This window comes from Rhamphochromis longiceps, linkage group LG10 (assembly GCF_057381845.1).
Source record: "Rhamphochromis longiceps isolate RC_006_pf linkage group LG10, R_longiceps_female_GT1.1, whole genome shotgun sequence".
In the NCBI taxonomy this organism is placed as follows: domain Eukaryota; kingdom Metazoa; phylum Chordata; class Actinopteri; order Cichliformes; family Cichlidae; genus Rhamphochromis; species Rhamphochromis longiceps.
The window spans coordinates 35,709,274-35,729,495 of NC_140566.1; the positions used below are offsets into that span (position 1 = coordinate 35,709,274).

At 46.1% G+C, this 20,222-nt stretch overlaps 5 protein-coding genes across 5 annotated transcripts in view; 2 read left to right on the forward strand and 3 right to left on the reverse strand.

Moving 5' to 3' along the window:
• The window catches only part of LOC146661387 (alpha-1A adrenergic receptor-like), an 8,926-nt gene extending 2,810 nt beyond the window's left edge, over positions 1-6,116 (forward strand). The window contains exons 3-5 of the mRNA XM_085421588.1: positions 222-615; positions 4,822-4,943; positions 5,018-6,116. Of these exons, the coding sequence (XP_085277714.1) occupies positions 222-615; positions 4,822-4,943; positions 5,018-5,356 (855 nt within the window). The 3' untranslated portion in view covers positions 5,357-6,116. The remainder of the gene's footprint in view (positions 1-221; positions 616-4,821; positions 4,944-5,017) is intronic.
• Positions 6,117-8,096: 1,980 nt separating this feature from the next.
• Positions 8,097-10,073, forward strand: LOC146661388 (histone H2A type 1). Its single transcript, XM_085421577.1, has one exon. The coding sequence runs from the start codon at positions 8,482-8,484 to the stop codon at positions 8,854-8,856; it is 375 nt and encodes a 124-aa protein (XP_085277703.1). The 5' UTR covers positions 8,097-8,481; the 3' UTR covers positions 8,857-10,073.
• Positions 10,074-15,367: 5,294 nt separating this feature from the next.
• Positions 15,368-15,858, reverse strand: LOC146661389 (histone H2B 1/2). The gene has a single exon (XM_085421578.1). The coding sequence runs from the start codon at positions 15,817-15,819 to the stop codon at positions 15,445-15,447; it is 375 nt and encodes a 124-aa protein (XP_085277704.1). The 5' UTR covers positions 15,820-15,858; the 3' UTR covers positions 15,368-15,444.
• Positions 15,859-17,364: 1,506 nt separating this feature from the next.
• On the reverse strand, positions 17,365-17,912 carry LOC146661390 (histone H3). The gene has a single exon (XM_085421574.1). It carries the CDS (start codon positions 17,867-17,869, stop codon positions 17,459-17,461), a length of 411 nt encoding a protein of 136 aa, XP_085277700.1. The 5' UTR covers positions 17,870-17,912; the 3' UTR covers positions 17,365-17,458.
• A 200-nt stretch (positions 17,913-18,112) lies between these two features.
• Positions 18,113-19,440, reverse strand: LOC146661391 (histone H1-like). The gene has a single exon (XM_085421563.1). The coding sequence runs from the start codon at positions 19,409-19,411 to the stop codon at positions 18,815-18,817; it is 597 nt and encodes a 198-aa protein (XP_085277689.1). The 5' UTR covers positions 19,412-19,440; the 3' UTR covers positions 18,113-18,814.
• Between the last annotated feature and the right edge of the window lie 782 nt (positions 19,441-20,222).

The window sequence follows — 20,222 nt, forward strand, 5'->3', positions numbered from 1 at the left end:
TGTGTTCGGTCGCTGTGCACATGCCCACAAACTTCACACATCGTTAAGGCTCATCATCTAATCTCTAATCTCATGATTTCGCTGACATTTCTTTTAAAAACACGTGTCTGATGACGTTCTGCTGCCCGTCTCAGAGGCCTCACAGGTGGAGCTCGTGGTGCAGGTGTAGTGTTCAGGTGTGATGTCACGGTTACACATCTGACCTGTGCTTCCTCCTGCAGGACGACACCGTGTGCCTCATCACCGAGGAGCCGTTCTACGCCCTCTTCTCGTCCCTCGGCTCCTTCTACATCCCGCTCGCCGTCATCCTCGCCATGTACTGCCGCGTCTACATCGTTGCCAAGCGCACCACCAAGAACCTGGAGGCCGGCATGATGAAGGAGCGTGCGGAGGACTCCAGCGAGCTCACGCTGAGGATCCACTGCAGGAACCAGCAGATCCAGGAGCTGTGCCCCGCCTCCAAGGCCAGCGGGGGCGGGGCCTCAACCGGACGCAGCTCACTCGCCGTCAAACTGCTTAAGTTCTCCCGAGAGAAGAAAGCAGCCAAGACGCTGGGTGTGGTGGTGGGCATGTTCATCCTGTGCTGGCTGCCCTTCTTCCTCGCTCTGCCTATCGGTACGTCTGCACTTCCTCTTCACTCATGCCATCGCAACAACACATGCTCACAGGTGACCTTTAACCCCGTCGGCACCATTATCAAAACGCAGCGTTCAAACACTCGAGCCTTCAGGGTCAGAAGTCAAACCCTGTTAAAACCAACGAAGAAGAAACAAAAACGCGTTTGTGCTTCATTTTGCTCCGACCTGGTTTACGGTCTCTGACAGGTTGCAGCTCCAACAGCGCCACCTTCAGTCTGTTTCAACCTCCCGTCACACTTCCTGTTTTCAGTTTCAGTTTGTTAGAACAATCAGCCAATGAGGCTTCAGTCTGTTTGTGATTGGTGGAAACATTACTGAACTTAGCTGGCCAATCAAATCATTACTTCCTGTTTGAAATCCAGGGGAGGTGAGCTCTGATTCGCCTTTATCATGATCACAGAACAGGAAGTGCTCTTTGCTTCTGGTTCCTGTGCTGCTGTTAGCAAGAAACAGGGTCAGGGGTCAAACCTTTATGACCTCAGGTGAACAGCTCGCCCTGATCATGTGATCGTTCTTAAAGGTTCAGACTCAAATATGAGACACGAAGAAGAAATCAGAGTTTGGAGCGAGTGCTGAGCTCACATCTGGAGGTGATCTGGTGTGAACGCCTCAGACTCAAACTTCAGATAAAACTTTAAAGCCGCGCTCCGGCCGGCTCGGGATGAAGAGGAGCAGAATCTGGCAGAAAATTGGACGAGGATGTAAAGAGCTGCGACGGCGCAGCAGAAATCCTCCAACAACATCATTAGAGGAGAAAAACGGGTCCTCTGTTGGCTTTGGCAGCACAGCGGCAGCGGCTGATTATTTTGGGTTTCATAGTTTAAATATTTGAAGCTCCGGCTCTGCGTCAGCGGCCAATCAGAGGCCGGAGATAATGGGACCGGTCCCAGGAATGACTCGGGGCGTCTGCGGTAACGGAGCGTGCAGGAAGTGAAACACGCTCGCTGTTTCTTTATTTTCTGTCACAAAGTTCCCACATCAGAGCCATCAGGCCACGCCCCTATTTGTAAACAAAGAGCTCTGAGCCAATGAGAGCAGCGATCTGAGGTTGATCTGAGGTCGGAGCTCCTTTAAAGACCCGGAAAGATCCAGAAAGAGCAAAACTGCACCTGAGCAGGAGGGGGAGTGACAACGTTTAGCACCTGCAGCTCTCTGAACATTAGTCCAGTCTGCTCTGTGGACTTATTCAAACTCATCAATCTGAAGATTTAAAAACAGGAAGTGATGTAAACAGAACATCTGACACTTACACGAGGCTGTAATTTACCTGTGTCAGACTCACCTGCTGTTTTACACATTTTTAAGCCTCCATGTTGGGCTCTCGTTTCAAGAAGTGACCACAGTGAAGTTATCAGCTAATGCTAGTTAGCTCGGTCTACCCCTGGTCTACACACACACACAAACACAGATACCTGCTAATTTTACCACAACCCTGTCTCCGCCTCCTCAGACGCTCTGTTACTACAGTAACGTCACAGCAGCCATGTTATTGGTCACATGATGTCATTAAAAAGGTTCCAACAGCACAAACATGTCCAGAGCTCCAGCTCAGGTGAAGCTAGCAGACAGCTAACAGCCACCTGTCAGTAACAGGTGGCCACGCCCCTAACAATACAAACTTTAAACAGATGAGTAATGAAGCATCCTCTCTGAGAGTGCAGCTCTGAGGTGTCACGCGTTCACAGCGGCGGTGCATATAAGGAGGTTGTCGGGCCTCCGAGCGCCGCGGAGTGGAAGGACTCAGACCTCCTAAAAAGGCTGCTGGAGGAATCCCCGTTGATCCGCCTCAGCTCGGCTGTAACTCTCTCAATAACACTGACTTATCTCAAAGAGCCCGCCAATCACACCGAGCCTTTCCCACAATCCCGCTGACTTCAGGTGACCTCTGGACCGCCATGGGTTTCATTAGAGACAGACAGCGGTGGCTTACTTTGGGCCGCGAGCCTCTGATCCGCTGAGTCTCAGAGAAACAGTTGCAGGATTGGACGAGCCCAATTTAACCCGCCGCTGTTTTCCCGAGACACACGAGCCGTCCACGACTTTGCGCTTTTCTACATCCGTCGAACCTCGTCCGGTTAAATATGGCTCAGTGATGTCTTCATACCGGAGTCACAGCAGAACTTCCTGCTCCTCCTCAGAGCTCAGACTTCTGAGGAGGAGCAGGGAGCTAACCTAACCCTAACCCACCTGTAGATGAAGTCAGTGAATGAATGTGAGCTCTGTTCATAATAATCCTTCTTTGTCTGACATCATGAGTGTTTGGAGACTTGGGCTGATTATTAGAAACTTCATGTTTAACCTGAATACCTGCTGCGGGACCCACGACTGTCAGAGACCGCTGCCCGCTGCGAGCGCTCCCTGGCTCCAAGCTGCTGACCTTCGTCACGCTGCATCAGCTCCGTGCTGAGTCATCATCTGCACTAAATCAGCAGAGGGGGCAACCCCGCCCCTCACAGATGCTGCTGAGCGCGCTCAGAGAGGCTCACAGCGCGGGAGGATGATGCTTCAGCTGGAGCACAGAGACACGTTTATAAACACAGCAGAAACGTGAGATTCTCTGGTTCCTCCTCAGCGCGCTCGCATCCACAACAGGAAACAGCAAAAAGACGCTACGCTTTAATGTGGACAGTGATCAGAAACCAAAGAAGAAGAGTGTCTGGAACCTGAACCATCACCAGACCAGGAGTTTTGCTTCCTGCAGCACAGAGGTGCATCATGGGAAACTGCAACATGTTCTAAACTTCAGTCAGTCGGCTGCAGGATCACCTTACAAGTCTATGTTCAGGGCAAAATAATCCTCCTGCTCAGGAGGCCGCCTCAGCAGCAACAATCTGGTCCTCTAGAATCCTCTGACACCAGGAGATCACCTCCACCTGAGAGAGGAGGAGGAGTCAGCAAGGCTTTAATGTGTGATCATAAAATAATAAAAACAGACGTGATGTCTGCGCTCTCACTGAACGTCAAACCTGATTTGTCCACAGCTGCCAAGTTTTTACTGGTGTCGGTTTTAAATGGTTCCTAGCTCACACCTGGAGCTCACACCTGCACAGAGACCGATGATCATGTCATTTATAATGAAGCTGATTTAGTTCTCTGACTTGATGAGATGCCAGCATGAACTTAGCCTGTTGTTGAGGTGCAGGTGGAGACGGAGGTGGAGGTGTGGGGGTCGAGAGCTCGTCACTCTTTGGTTTGATTGCAGCCCCAGTTTCACTCGAGTGTTTAGATTGTGAGGGCTTTGATTGGTCTGCGCTTCAGCCTTCCTCCTCCTCCTCCTCTGATGCAGCTCTGCAGGGCTGTGTTGTGGTGAACGCTGCCCTCTGCTGGTCATAATTCTGTCCTGCAGCTTTTTCTCTACACCACCAGGAACAAAAGTCAACGTCCTTTCAAAGAAAAACGAGCAGAAGTCAAAATAAAAATTATTTTTATTTAAGGAATAAGAAAATTCCTGCTTCGGTTCATCCTCCTTTCACACAGCTTCAGGTTCTTTATCAGAGTCCATCTTCCTCCTGACGTCTGTCTGAGGGTCTGAACACTGAACTGATGGTTTAACACCTGGATTTTTGTCTGTACACCTGAATCTGGAATAACACGTTTGATCAGCTGACTCTGATCGATTACTCAATTTGGATGGGAAACAAACATCTGCATCCATCTGTACGAATGGTCACACACTTCATTTGTTTAACAAAAAAAGGCTCATAAAGTGTTTAAAATTAGACTTTGTTACCAAATAAGACGGATTAGTGAGACTTTCCTGCTTGAGTGCAGCTAACTAAACAGTGAACAGCCACGTCCTGCTACAGTGGAGTGGACGGGATGTCCTGGTTTAACATGAACTCACTGCTGCAGCACTACAGTGATCCTCCCACACTGATGTTTAGTTTCTGTGTCCTTATTTACCTCTGAGGTATCAGTTCTGTCACTAGTTAGCTAACATGAACTAATGTTAGCCACAACCAACCAATCACATGACATCACGTTTGCACTGATGATGTTTTTAAAACTTTAAACATTTATTTGTTAAACCCAGCGTCACAAACAGACTTGCATCTGTGTGAGTGTCTGAGAGCAGGGCTCATCATGTCCCCTGTAAAGCAAGACAGAAGTGCAGCAGTCTCACCTGAAGCTTTGTGTTTGTTTGTTTGTTTGTTTGTTTGTTTGTTTGTTTGTTTGTGCTCAGGCTCATTCAACAGCAACCTGCGTCCTCCTGAAACCTTCTTCAAAGTCATCTTCTGGTTGGGATACTTCAACAGCTGCTTGAACCCAATCATCTACCCGTGCTACAGCCGCGAGTTTAAACAGGTAACAGTTTAAGCTCCGCCTCCTTGTCCTCCTGCAGGTCCAGCTGACTCCTCCTCTCTGCTTCCTGTCCTCAGGCCTTCATCCGAATCCTGCGCTGCCGCTGGAAGAGGAAGCGTCAGGATTGGCAGGCGTACTACAACTACCGTGGCCATCAGGGCTCCAACAACTCGTCCTTCATGAATGGCAGCCAGCAGACGTTGTCCTCCGTCAGCCCAAGTCCGCTCTGCGTCACATCCAGGCTCCGCCCACTGCCGTGGCCGTCTTCCTCCTCCTCAGACAGAGACCTCCTCCCTGGATCGGTGGCGGAACGAGGACGGCTGAGTCCGCGGCCTACACTGGCTAAAAAAGCCGGGACGGGGCGGAGCATGGGAGTGGGACGAGGGACGTCAATGAACGGGGATGCTTCTGTCTGAGCCGCACAGGAATCTGGAACGCTAGCTGCAGCCTCAGATGTCAACGCCCCTCCCTGCTGTTAACAGGAAGTGGCTTTAAAAACACTGAATGCACAAAACGCTCTTTCCGCCCAGGTGTGACGACCGGACCTGAACATGGGTGGAGCTCCTCACCTGCTACAAACACAATGTTGCGACATGCGGTGGGTTTCTGGCAGTTCACGGCTGTCCACGACACTTAAGACTTCAGCACGAAACCTTTAATGTGAAAATCCAAGCATCCTGCTTCTTTTTTTCATATCAAAACATTAAGATAATAAATCCAAATTTCTCCTAAAACAAAAACTTTGTTTTAATGGAAAAAATGAAAAAAGAAACAGCACAGATGTTAAAAAAGTAAACATTTTATTTATTCACTTATTGACGAGGTATTTATTTTATTCAAATAAATCAAAGTTAAAACATTTAATGCTTATTTAACCCTACTACTTCTTCTTCCTGCTCACAGACCAGCTTAAACGTTCGTTACGCCCCCTGCTGGACTGGACTGAGAATGAGTTTTTCAGGAAAATAACAAAATAAAATACAAACATGAATATTTTGGTTTCTTAAGGAAATTCTAAAACTTCTTAAGAAAATCTTCTTAAAGCTCTTAACGTAATTTTGTTTCACAATTTATCTTTTGTTTGTTTTTAAAGACTTTTATTCTGAAGGTCTCTTAACTCAAAGTCAAAGTAGTTGGTCATAAAGGGCTCTTATTGTGAAGGTCTGACATCACTGATTAGTTAAAGACTTTTATTGTATAAAGCTGCGCCTGGTGGTCGTCTGAGGTACTGCAGCTAAAAACACTAATACTGAAATATTTATTTTAGAACAAAAAGTGTAAAAAGAAAAAAAATCCAAACTTCTTAAAAACAACTTGATTTTTAATCAAAACGTTGAATCTACAATCTTAACACGTTTATTTATGATTATTTGTACTTTATTTATATTTCCATACTTCTGTTGTTGTAATAAGTGACCTCACTGTAAATTAAACTCATTCATCTAATAAATAAAATACTTTTATGGGTTAATTATTATCGATTATCATGTGTTTATTTAACTGCTAATTGATTATTTTTGATGTGTTTCTTTCAAATGGTTTTACATCAAAGCAAAACGTGGTTCGGGCCATTTCATAAAATCCATATGCAATCCGTGTCAGTACAACTCGGCCAATAGCTTGCAGGGAACAGCACAGTGATATTTGCTGATTGGTTAGACCACAACGAAAAACGTGACTTTTCCAGGAAGCTCTGGTGTAACTACAGGGGTCCAACAAAGAATGGCCACGCATCATACTGATGTCTTCGGAAATTTATTTCTCTCTCACTCTTATTGTCTTCAGACACCGTGAAAACTGAAGAAACACAAAGTTTACAACATAAATGTTTTGAGCTTAATAAAAATACAATAACTGAGCCTTACACCGGAGTATCGTTGCACTGGTTTACTGAACCTTTCTTTCAGGGCATGTACAGAACATGAGCATCCATTTTTCTACTGCCTCCTACAGGACACACACTTCTTCCACTTCCTTACACATTAATGTAACACAGAACTAATACTGCCTCTCCTGGCATTACCATTGTAACAACACATTCATTCTGTTTCTTTCAGAAGAATAACAGGAACTTAGGATGTAGGTATCTATGAATAATAACTATTATGTATACTCATATATTTATATAACCACTTATTTCTTGCGATACCACACAGTCTCTCATATCAGTGTCCATAAACAGTCTTGTGCAAGCAGAACAGAAAAATGCAGAATAATGGATATCACAAAAATGTCCTCTCATTACCAGTGTGGAACACGTATGCAACATTATACAAACAATATACATGAAACCATACCGTGTGCGCCTCTTGGACCACATGCAGAATAACATTAACGCTGAGGCTGTAGATGCATCTGTAGCCATGTATCCATGCTAGCTCCACAATGCCATGGTTGTGCTCTCAACCAAACTCTGGTCATGTGACAATTACAAACTTTACAGCACTTTACATATTTAACAAACCCATATTTTGTAATCACATATTTTAGACATGTTTTTTAATTAATGTTACACTTTTATCATCTTATCTTATAAATAAATGAACTAAATTAAGCATGAATCTATCACAGAAACATGAAATAACCAACTTTATTTTAACTGTCTCAGGGACAGTTACATCCGGAAAAAGAACAGCAAAGGATAAATAATGAGTCTGAAATTGAGAAAAGAGGCGTTTATACTCCTGATGAAACCACAGCGAACTGAAACGACCAAACACGTTACTGCGCATGCTCTGTCGGACTTGGAAAGGTCCAGCCAATCGCACGTGAGAGGCAGCGGAGTGATATTAGTATTAGTACGCTTCAAAGTAAAAGAAGAGAAAAGAGCTCAGATATGAATGTTATTTTACTCTTTTACTTAAATAAAAATTCACTGATAAACTGACAAAATATGACACTTCTGTTATTTTACAGGAGGAAATGCTGCTAGGATAAAATCAACATGATGATCGTTGTGGAATATTGTGGCTCACAAACAACTTTATAATTGCAAATTAATTATATTTGTGCATTTTTGTGATTTGTGCTTTAACATTAACTTCTTACAGTTCATGACTGATGGGAGAAAATAAAACCCACCCCGGATTTCTCCTCAGCACTGTGGCCAGGTTCACAGACTCAGTCCTGCTGTAACGACTCTTCACCTCGACCAGCACAGTGAGCTGTTTGCTGTGTCCTGTGGGCTTTGTTCGTTTACACCCTTTGTGGGGTTTTTGTTATTATATATTTTTGTGTTTTTATGTGCAGTTGATTTTCTCCATTTGGATGAACATGGTAAAGTACCTTAGGCTGTAAATACTGATGTGTTTGACGTAGTTTGCCTTAAAATTGTCATCCATATAAAAATGAAATACTTCGTTTTTATTTTGAAAATCACACAACGCAAAAACCAAAGAAACCGCAGTGCTGCTCGTTCCTGATTGGACGATTAGACTTACTCTCAGCCTGACCAATGAGCGAGCAGCAGGTGATTATATAAACGCGTAGTCTCTGCCGGAGTCCATGTTCTCGCGGGAATAGCACGAAGTCAGTTACAAAGATGTCTGGACGCGGAAAGAGCGGAAAAACCAGAGCGAAGGCGAAGTCCCGGTCCTCCCGGGCCGGGCTGCAGTTCCCGGTGGGCCGTGTCCACAGGCTGCTGAGGAAGGGTAACTATGCTCAGCGTGTTGGTGCCGGCGCCCCGGTGTACCTCGCGGCTGTGCTGGAGTATCTGACGGCTGAGATCCTGGAGCTGGCCGGAAACGCCGCCCGCGACAACAAGAAGACCAGGATCATCCCCCGCCACCTGCAGCTGGCCGTCCGCAACGACGAGGAGCTGAACAAGCTGCTGGGCGGAGTGACGATCGCTCAGGGCGGCGTGCTGCCCAACATCCAGGCCGTGCTGCTGCCCAAGAAGACTGAGAAGGCGAAATGAAGCTCCGGGAGAAGCGCGCTGATAATAACGGCTCTTTTAAGGGCCACACACAACATCTGAGAGCAGTACGACCTTAAATGAACTACGGCGGGTCACAGCCCGGACTCACTGGTCCGACCCGCTCTGGGTTAACGTTTCTTCACTTTAATCAACCAAAAGCAGCTGTGACACAAACCTGTGTGTAAGTGTTGAAACCACACAGTGAGCCAGCGGAGCGTCTGTAGCTAACGATCAACTCCTGTGACGGGTCATAAAGGACGCAGTCACACTGCAAAGGCCAGAAGACCCGCGGCTGTTTGTGTTCACATATTTATCTCTAGTCACAATGTTAACACATCAGACACACCCTCGGAGTTCACATCACGCAGGACCTGTCATGGTCCTGTCACATCAACACCGTGGTGAAAAAGGCCCGACAGCGTCTCTACCACCTCAGACGCTTGAGAGACTTCCAACTGCCCTCCAAGGTGCTCAGGAACTTTTACTCGTGCACCATAGAGAGCATCCTGACGGGAAACATCTTAACCTGGTTCGGGAACAGCACCATGCAGGACAGACGAGCTCTACAGAGGGTTGTGCGGTCAGCTGAGCGCACCATCCGCTCCGAGCTCCCTGACCTGCACTCAATCTACAGCAGGCGGTGCTGGACCAAGGCCAGGAAGATGGTGAAGGACCTCAGCCATCCCAACAACAGACTGTTCTCTCTGTTGAGGTCAGGAAAGCGATTCCGCTCCCTGAAGACCAACACAGAGAGACTGAGGAGGAGCTTCTTCCCGCAGGCGATACGGTCTCTCAATCACACCACCACACAGTACTGACCCACACATACGGTTCTTACACACACACTGGACTTTCTGGACTTTGGTTTTGCACAACACTGGTCACTATATTCTTCATTTCCGGTTAATACTTGTACAGCTGCTGTTATTGTGTATATATTTATTTATATTTCTTCATACATTCTTATATAGTTCTATATTGTGTATTTTGTTGTACAGTTATTTTATTTTCAACTTTAATTTATATATTTTATCTTATTCTTCCCAGTTAAATTTACCCTTCATTCTAATTTGTGTTGTACAGTTATTTCATTTTTAACCTTAATTTATATTTTATTCCTTCCTAGTTAAATTTACCCTTTTTAATTTTTCATATTTATTTCCTATCTTATTCATAGCCTTTTCCTTTTTTGTTCTCTTTAGGTCACGAGCAGTTGTCCAAGCATTTCACTGCATATCGTACTGTGTATGACTGTGTACGTGACAAATAAAATTTGAATTTGAAATAAAATTTGAATTTGATTTGTCTCCATGTTGATCCTGTTGTTTCAATCCTGTGCTGCACATTTGACACTGCTATGATCTGAACGTTTGCTTTAAGATGAGCTCATGTTTATTAAAGTATAGATTCCATATAAGGGAAGGACAACAGGATAAAGACACGCTGTGGAAGAGAAAACTATTAATAACCAGGATGATTCAGTACACAGAGGTCTATGAAGACTTAATAGTGAAGAAGAAACACCCACTGCATCATGGGAATGCCCCAGCAGCCTACACCTAGCACCGTGGACTGTCTGTGACCTGCAATATTTAGGCTCAGTTAACAGCTACAGGTGTGTTTGCTGTATTCCTGCTCTGCTCTTTAGTTTGGGTAAAGATGCTTTCCTCCTCACTCATGTTCCTTCCACGCATCACTGCATGTACGTGGGGCTTTGTTCCACCGCTTGTATCCCATGACTGAAGTGGACACTGACACAGGGACAGTATGCTGGGTCATAGGTCAGTGAGCTTCACCACATGGCTGAAGGTTTGTCTTCCTGTCCCCCTGCAGTGTGAAGGCGCTCAGGTGTGGCAGACCAGCCCTCTGCTCTAGTTTTGGAGGCGTTTGTTTAAAAGAGAAGAAAAATAAAATGATTGATTACAGCAGAATTTACACTGAAGATCCGACGTGTTTGTGCAGCTGATGGATGGGCCAGGCCCTCTAATGTGCTGTGAATCAGACATGATCATGATCTCACTGTTAGCATCATTGCTGTACGAGTTTCGTACACCTGGAGACCCAGCTGGGACTCCACCCCTCACTCTCTCAGGTGTCCTCACCTGTCTGTCATTCGGTCACCTTGTTAACTTCCTGACTGAAGGAGGACGTCTGTCCTCATCTGCTGTGACATGAATTATGGCTGTATCCCAATTCAGGGTCTGCAGCCTTAACGGTCCTCATGGGCCGCGTACTCAAAGACCGCTAAGGCCGGAAGTGCGAGGCTTGTGAAATGGGACGGTCTAGCCTCCGTCGCGCTGCCCAGGTTGCCTAGCAACCATGATACTAACAGCTGGAAACGTGTCATACAGCTGTGTTTGACAGAGATGAAGGGGAAAATCTTGTGTTCATTTGTTTGTTTCTACATGAGCTTTGATCATTCTGTGATTAAGCTCAGCTATTGAACGGCGTGTATTTGAAAGTAAAGGCTTTAAAATCAAGTTAGTACAAACGTCACTAATGTCACATGACTTTGCCGACATGTGGCCAACAGGAATGTTTAATGTTCTTCGTTATTAAACATCAATAAGTGACATCATATTCAGTACTTAAAGTTTACTCTTCGGGCGCCCCTCATCTGCCGTTTTTTTTCGGCAAAATTATCCACACCCACCGCCACGCTATGCATTCTGGGATATGTTGGGCCACGAAGTCTACACCGCCACGTCCTTAAAATTCAGGGAAATGAAGGACGCATTTGAGGGCCGCATTTCGAGCAGCCTTTGAATTGGGACAGCCTTCGTCTGTCGCAGTTACGTAATTAAAATGCGGCCTTTCAGGCTGCAGACCCTGGATTGGGATACAGCTAGGAGTGGGTATCATCACTGATTTCTAGAATCGATTCAATTCCGATTCACAAGGTCCCGAATCGATTCGATCCACGATACGATTTAATTCGATTCGATTTGAATCTGGGAAATTTTGACAGTCAGAAATATTATAATTCAGATCAGTACATTTACATATTTTTGTATCTATAAAAAGGAAGCTGACACACGCAAGACTTTATCACAGGTGTGAGCGTCACAGCGAGGCCTTTGTGTCAAAGCAGCTGAAGATAAAACAGAAAAACATGAAGGTGATTTTCCTGTTCTGGATTTTATAAAAATATTCTGCAGTAGATCAAAAACGAAAGAAAACCATTAATCAGCATATGAACATCACCTCTGATGTTACAGCGGTTTTATTACAGACAGCGTTTTGCATTTTGCATAATTTTAAAAAGTCTAAATTTGTTCAGTATTGAACGGCAGAAATTAGGTTTTCTTTTCGGAAGTTAGTAAAAGGAAAAAAAAACAACAAAAACAACAAAAAACAGCGGCTGACAGCCTGTAAACAACAGTAGACTTGTGCGTAACAAGCAAGCGAATAATGAAGAAAACAGATTTTTAGACGGGAAACTGTTCTTGAAGTACAGAGAGAGGGAGCTGTGCATCGTGATGGAAGCAAAACAGCAAAAGTCAGAGTGAGTTCATGACGATGTTTATGTGAAGTTTGGATCTTCTTTTGCTGCTGGTTCAGTCAATGTTGTTTGGAGATAAACTAACAGCTTTAGAATCGGCGCATAAAGGGCGTGAACACAAAGCGCGGACCCGCCGACACATCAGAATCAGCGAGCTGTCGGCTTTCAGCCCCGACTGTGAGAAAGGCGACATTAACTGATTCTGATCCGCGGGTTTAGTCTTTGTGCAGAATCCGTGTTCCTGCTCTCATTGGTGGTTGTTGAAATTTTGTGAGATGTCACCAGAGATTCTGGCATTTCGGGCAAAATAAATTTATATTAAATCGATTCAGGATTTTAATGAATCGATTGTAATCGATAAATCGATTATAAAAACCCAGCCCTAGATACAGCCTTTGTTTACTCATTTTCCATGAGGAAAACTGATTAGCGTTAGTGTCATAATACCATCCATCCATTTCACAGAGCGGGTGGAGGGGCACAGCTGTGACATAATATAAAGCAGATGAACTACACCCACATAACCAGAACTAATAAAGCTCTGCAAAGGGTTTTTGCAGGTGCGACATGAGTTAGCTACCATTAACTTCCGGCCCTTTAAGTCAGGCTCAGACCTCTAAACCACCAAATACATAAAGTCACGGGCGGGACAATCTGTGAAATCTCCTCTTATATTGTAGCTCACCTGTTGTTACGCCCCTAGTCTAGGCGTGTAGGGACGCACGTAAGGTTGGAGGAGAGAGAGACAAATCCCCGCCCTGGTTCCCAAGCCAAACATCCAAACCAGTTGTGAGTAAAAAAAGTGATTTTATTTAAGGACAAGAAGCATAGCTCCAGGGTGAGCCCAGGCCAAAATAATAAACAAAACCAACTAAGTCCCACCAGAAAAGACTAACTAAACCCTAAGAAAGAAAAAAGAACAAACAAATGACAGAGCTATCCCTCGCTCCCTGACCAAGAAAACAGGAGAAAACGATTCCAAAAGAAAAGGCAGCTCACCCCTTCCGCTTCAGCCCACGAGTGCCTACGCTCTCAGCTAATGCACTAGGAGCGGCTTTTACAATTCACACTCCCACAAATACACAAGATAAACACAGGCTGGGAAAACCAGGGTCAGGACTGCGACGGCTGTCAGGCTACTCGCTCGTTCCACACTCTCTCTCTCTCTCTCCCTGGAGCTGTCAGAGCGGCTTTTTGAATGTGGTCACCTGTTCCATGGTCCAATCAGCTGCTCACTACTCTTCATTAGGGGAGGGACCTGTAAAGAGTCTTAAACACAGTAAAGAGACACAGAACAAACAGCCCACACAGTGTTCTTATGGCCACAGCCGTAACACCTGTAATTATGTGTTGTTACGTCTGGAGATGAAAACTGGTCATTTCCGCAGCTGAAATATCCGGAAATGCCGTCACACTGCAGGAAACGGGTGCGCACAAGGGATGCGGGGGAAGTGTTATTAGATAAATGATCAGAGATAACAGCCTCGATCAGTGCTGCTCGGTTTATTGAAACTGTTGTACATGTTCCCCACTACACGTGTTAAACATGTGTTTATAATAGTGATGGGTCGTTCGCGAACGAAATGGCTCTTAGAGCCGGCTCTTTGACGTGAACGACACGAGCCGGCTCCTTATCGCGAGCAGTCACGTGGGTTTTTTTTTTTTCTTCTTTCTCTCAGCCTCTCTCTCGCACTTTTTTTCCGCTTCACTCTGCACGCGGGCCTTGTGCTTTACGCTGGGCAGAGGGGGGAGGGGCGGTAGTTACACTCAGTAGCACAGGAACAGAGCCAGAGAGAGAGAAAGAGAGGCAGGGACAACAACATTAGAAAGGTATAGTAATCATCCACAACTATTTTCGGTTGCAGATGATAAAGGATTGAGAAAGTTTATTCATGCAGGTCCATATGACAGAGAATATGCATCTTCTTTTTGTTTTCATATTATAATTTATATTTAATTGTGTTGTGGTTTGCAGTGTTTTGTGTTCTTTTCACTTTAAATTTGTGAAAGGAAAAAGCTGAAAATTTAAATAGTTAAAACTTGAAATGTGAATAGTTGATTTTTGTATTATATGATTTATTTATTACATTTTATGTGGAGTGAATAAATAAAAGTATATTTACGGTGGCCCCTAGAGACAAAGCACATACAAACTTCAAATCACGTACGAACTCTGAAGCATGTACAAACTCCAAAACACGTAAAAACTCCAAAACATGTAAAAACACGTACAAACTCCAAAACACGTAAAAACTCCAAAACACGTAAAAACACGTAAAAACACGTACAAACTCCAAAACACGTAAAAACTCCAAAACACGTAAAAACACGTACAAACTCCGAAGCACGTAAAAACTCAGAAGCATATAAAAACTCAAAACACGTACAAAAGACAACAGAAGTGCTCCAGGATGCTGGGCGCAGTGTTGAGCCTTTGTTATTTTGTGGCTACACAAGCCAGCAAGTACCAACGACTGGATTTGGTGTGTGGTAATAACAGGTAAATGAATTTTTTTTTTTTTTAATTATTTGGAAAAAAAAAAAAAAAAAAATAATAATAATAATAATAATAATAATAATAATAATAATAAATAAATATATATATATATATATATATATAAATAAATAAATAAGTGCCTGTGTATAAATACACAAACAATACACACATGCTTTCAATTGTGTAATTTAAGTGATCTAGTAGCTCTGCTTTGGAAGTTCAGTTCATGCTAGAAATGTGTTTTGGAGTTTGTACGTGTTTTGTCTCGAGGGGCCACCGCATATATTTATATATAAACATATAAATAAAACCACTTGTTTTTACATTAGTAATTCCTTTTGTGCATAATTTTATATTATTGTTAATAAATTAATTAAAGCAACAAAACAACCTGAAGAGCCGGTTCGGAGCCGAAAGAGCCGGCTCTTTTTAGTGAGCCGAACCGAAAGAGCCGGCTCTCTAAAAAGAGCCGGAAATCCCATCACTAGTTTATAACAGGACCAGTGAGTGTCACAGCAGGACATGTGCTCCTCGGCAGAGGTGGGTGGCTCTGAAAAGAGCCGTTGGGTGGATGCAGCAGAGCTGCAGTTTACTTGGAGCTGGTGTACTTGGTCACGGCCTTTGTGCCCTCGGACACGGCGTGCTTGGCCAGCTCACCGGGTAGCAGGAGGCGCACGGCGGTCTGGATCTCCCTGGAGGTGATGGTGGAGCGCTTGTTGTAGTGAGCCAGGCGGGAGGCCTCAGAGGCGATGCGCTCGAAGATGTCGTTGACGAACGAGTTCATGATGCTCATGGCCTTGGAGGAGATGCCGGTGTCGGGGTGCACCTGCTTCAGCACCTTGTACACGTAGATGGCGTAGCTCTCCTTCCTGGTCTTTCTCTTCTTCTTGCCGCCCTTGCCGGCGGTTTTGGTCACGGCTTTCTTGGAGCCCTTCTTGGGCGCGGACTTTGCAGGTTCAGGCATTTTCCTTCGTCGCTACTTCCCAGCAGAGAATGTGCCCGTCAGCGCAGAGCGGCTCTCTTTTATTTCCGCTGTATGCAAATAAGGCTGTGCAGATCCCCGCCTGTCATTGGTCGAGCTGTTGCTCCGCGTCTTTACTGGGTAAATCGCACAACGAAGAAAAAGAGCAGTGCTTTATTTAACCTGCTGACGGGGCTGTGGGACATTTATCGGGAGTGCGGAAGAGCAGATTTAAATGTGTTGCTTCAGTACGTGTGCAGACAAACATTGATCCATGTGTGAGTTACAACATCACACAAAGACCGAGACAGCCGACGGAAGCTCCGGGAGAGGCTCGGCTGATAATGACGGTCCTTCGAGAGCCGCACAGCGGACTGCAGAGCCCAGGACGCCGCAGCTGCCAGAAACAGAGACTTTGTTTATCCCCCAGGGCCAATTAAGACACACCAGAGCAGCATGACGCTGAAGATAAGGGCGGGGCATAAACAGGCAACAGGAGTGAGATAATAAATGCACAGAATATACAGTATAGACAGTTTTCAAATTAAAGTGACTGAAAGGTGAATAAAAAACTGATTAAAAGTGAGTACAGTGTCGGCAGTATGAAAAGAGTGTAGTTTGTTTCTGGGTGTGGGAAATGGTCCAATGGCTGGAGTTAACAAGCTCCCCCGTAGCTGTGAGCTGCAGTTTGATCGTATATGAACAGATTGTGTAAACCAGGGGTGGGCAACTCCAGGCTTGAGGGCCGGTGTCCTGCAGGTTTTAGATCGCACCCTGGGTCAACACACCTGAATCACATGATTAGTTCGTTACCAGGCCTCCGGAGAACTCCAAGAAATGCTGAGGAGTCATTTAGCACTTTAAATCAGCTGTGATGGATCATGGACACATCTAAAACCTGCAGGACACCGGCCCTCGAGGCCTGCAGTTGCCTACCCCTGATGTAAACCATAACGACAGTGCACTAATCCACACTTTCATCCTAATTAGCAGTGATAACTGAAATGACAGAAAGTTCTGGTAGCTCTTTGCCTGCTTTTATTTAACAGCAGTTTAATGATTGGATATGGAGCAAAACGTCTGAGCAGCAGATCAAACAGGTTACAATGATCATTTAATTATAAATGACTTGAAGTGCACATTGAGGCTGCGAGACACTGAGCCATGGCTCGGTTCTTATTGCACATCTCTGCCATGCAGGACGGTTTATTTTATATTGAACTGGAGCTTTAGTTTTCTCCCCCTCCCCAAACTTCCGTGTTCATATAAAACACTTTTAGGGAGATCATGAGGTTTAAAGCCTGGCTCAGTGAAACTTTGTCCTCCAAGCTGAAACCTCAGAGTGTCTCCATCCAGCTGCTTATGAACTCTGCAGTCCTGTAACCACTCAAACGCAGCTGTGCTTGATGCAGTCTGTGGGCCTGCACCGCTACACTTCCTGTCCGCTACACACCTGTGTAGTAATACAGTACAATCAATACTAACCCACACTGCATGCTCTGTTAGTGAGCAACAGACTCCAAACAGCACTTAGCTGAGGGCCAGGTAATACATAGTCTGTGCTGTAAACCGCTGCTCTGAGTGCGTGTACGTGGCTCTTAAAAGAGCCGTTGTGTTTTGTGTAAACTGATCTCAGATCAGCTTAAGCCCTCTCTCCGCGGATGCGGCGGGCCAGCTGGATGTCTTTGGGCATGATGGTGACCCTCTTGGCGTGGATGGCGCACAGGTTGGTGTCCTCGAACAGACCGACCAGGTAAGCCTCGCTAGCTTCCTGCAGAGCCATGACGGCGGAGCTCTGGAAGCGAAGGTCGGTCTTAAAGTCCTGAGCGATCTCCCTGACCAGGCGCTGGAAGGGCAGCTTACGGATCAGCAGCTCGGTGGATTTCTGGTAGCGGCGGATCTCCCTGAGAGCCACAGTCCCGGGCCTATAACGGTGGGGCTTCTTCACGCCTCCGGTAGCCGGGGCGCTTTTACGGGCAGCCTTGGTGGCGAGCTGCTTCCTGGGAGCTTTTCCTCCGGTGGATTTTCGGGCAGTCTGCTTGGTCCTGGCCATCTTACAGCTTCGGGCTCCTCTGTGTGAACAGCGAAAGAGAGAATGAAGTCTGAGCGCGAGCAGCGGCTTTATACAGGGGCTGCAGGCGGGAGCTCAGCGCTGATTGGTCCAGATCTGGTAGCGCGCGCACCGCAGCTGCTCAGCTATTGGACGAAAATGTTCAAAATGAAGCGCGAGACAGAGAACAGAACTTCTTTATTGTTATTCAGATGTACAGTGAGACGGCGCCGCCTACTACTGCACACATGCGGGGTGCACAGCTTCAGCAGCACTTTACACATATGAACAGTATTCAAAAAGATAAGATGTACGAACAAACCGGGAAAAATAAAAATACATTAGTGTTACATACATGTAGAGTGTGGGTTACTGCACAGTGCTTATGTGAAGTCTACAGAGGTCTTTGAGATGGGGGTGGGGGGCTAATTCAAATTTAACTCTAAACAACAGCAGGTAATAAACCAGTAAACCAAGAAAACAAAGCCATCCACAGCTTCAGTGCACTCATCAGCTCCTGTCATCAGCACCAGAATAAACTGGAAATATTTGCAGCACTGACTGGGAAATAATTCAGGTTTCAAAGTATCATTGAATCACTGCCTAGTCAATTATCAGATTGTATTTATTGACATAAGACTGAAACTCATGTTTCTAATGTTCTGACAATTCAACATGCATTTCCCCCTTCAGTGAGCTAACTGGGAGACCAGTATTTTCTACCTGAACCGGCTCAGTCTCCATAATTTACTCTGCATGTGGAGGCACAGGTGAGCATGAAGTGTAAAGCTGAGTGTGCAGCCTGTGTGTCCCCGGCATAGTCTCTCTCTCTCTCTCACACACACACACACACACACACACACACACACACACAGAACGAGGAGCTCGTAGCGGAGGCTGTGGTGGCTCTGAAAAGAGCCTTTGATGCACTCGGTGCGGGAGAAGCTTTTACTTCTTGGCCTTCTTTGGCGCAGTTTTCTTTGCGGGCTTCTTGGCGGCTTTGGGCTTTTTCGGAGCGGCCTTCTTAGCGGGGGACTTGGGCTTCTTGGCTGCCGCCTTGGGCTTCTTGGGAGCAGCCTTCTTGGGGCTCTTCTTCACCACTTTCTTCGCAGCCTTCTTGGCCGGAGATTTCTTCGGGGTGGCCACTTTCTTCACCGCGGGCTTCTTGGCTTTGGCGGGAGCCTTCTTCGCGGGCTTGGCAGCCTTCTTCTTCGCTGGTTTCGCGACTTTCGGTTCTTTCTTAGCAAGCTTGAAGGAGCCGGAAGCCCCGGTGCCCTTCACCTGACTGAGAATGCCTTTCTCCACCAGCTTGGCGACGGCGGTGTTGATACGTTTGTTGGCCTTGGGTACGTCCACATTTTTGGCGGTCAGGTACTTCTTTATGGCCGCCAGCGACGTCCCCTTGCGCTCCTTCGACTCTGTCACCGAGGCGACGATGAGCTTAGGGAGGCTGGGTCCGTCCTTCTTAGCCCGGGGAGCGGACTTCTTCTTGGGAGCCTTGGCCGGGGCTTTCGCCGGTGCAGCTGCGGGAGCTTCTTCTGCCATGTCTGCGCGTAAGCTTCGTACTGAGCATGTCGGAGCTTCGCGCGGGAGGCGGGACTTATCAAGCACATGAGAACCATGGAGAGTGAAGCCAGCCCTCCGCTCTGCTGCCGCTACAATCGCGGCTCTTCTTGTGTTTTCTTCGCCGCGTTTCGGAGCTCAAACCGGCCCCAGATAAACGTTTGAAACCCCCGTTCCGAGGCAGCGGGGAGAAAACTCTCCGGTCTCCCGTCTGATCCTGTTTTTGCCCTTCGGGACTTCTTCCGTTAATTTCGGGAGGCTTCAAACCTCTCTGACACACCGCCTCTCGGAGCAGCTCGCAGCGAACTTTCTCCACATTTCTGCTCCTAAAGTGACCCAAAGCGGTTCGGATGAAATGTGATCTCGGTGCTCCGGTCAGCGAAGACCCGTGGGGACAGAGTCCCGGTGAAACAGCGGCAGTGCCGGGGATAGTTGGGTTCTAACGGAGGCAGATTTCGGTGGCGGTAAACACACGCAGGCTGCCGGTGACCGGGCGGATATAGAGTCACAGATGATCCGCTGGGAGAGACTTCCCTACATCCAGTCTGACTGTACACGCTGATGTGATATTATACTGTTATCTATAATATCACACATCAGCGGTTTCATTCTGGTGTTCAGTGTTAGACTGGAAACTGCAGGAAACTGTTTCTGTGTTTGCAGCGGAGCCCACAGCATTGAGAGACTTTAGCACCCAGGACCAGTTTATTCATGTTACATTTATGATCAGACATGTGCACAAAATTACTATTGCACAAAATTAAATGCTTTTGCAATTTAAGAAATTCTGTGG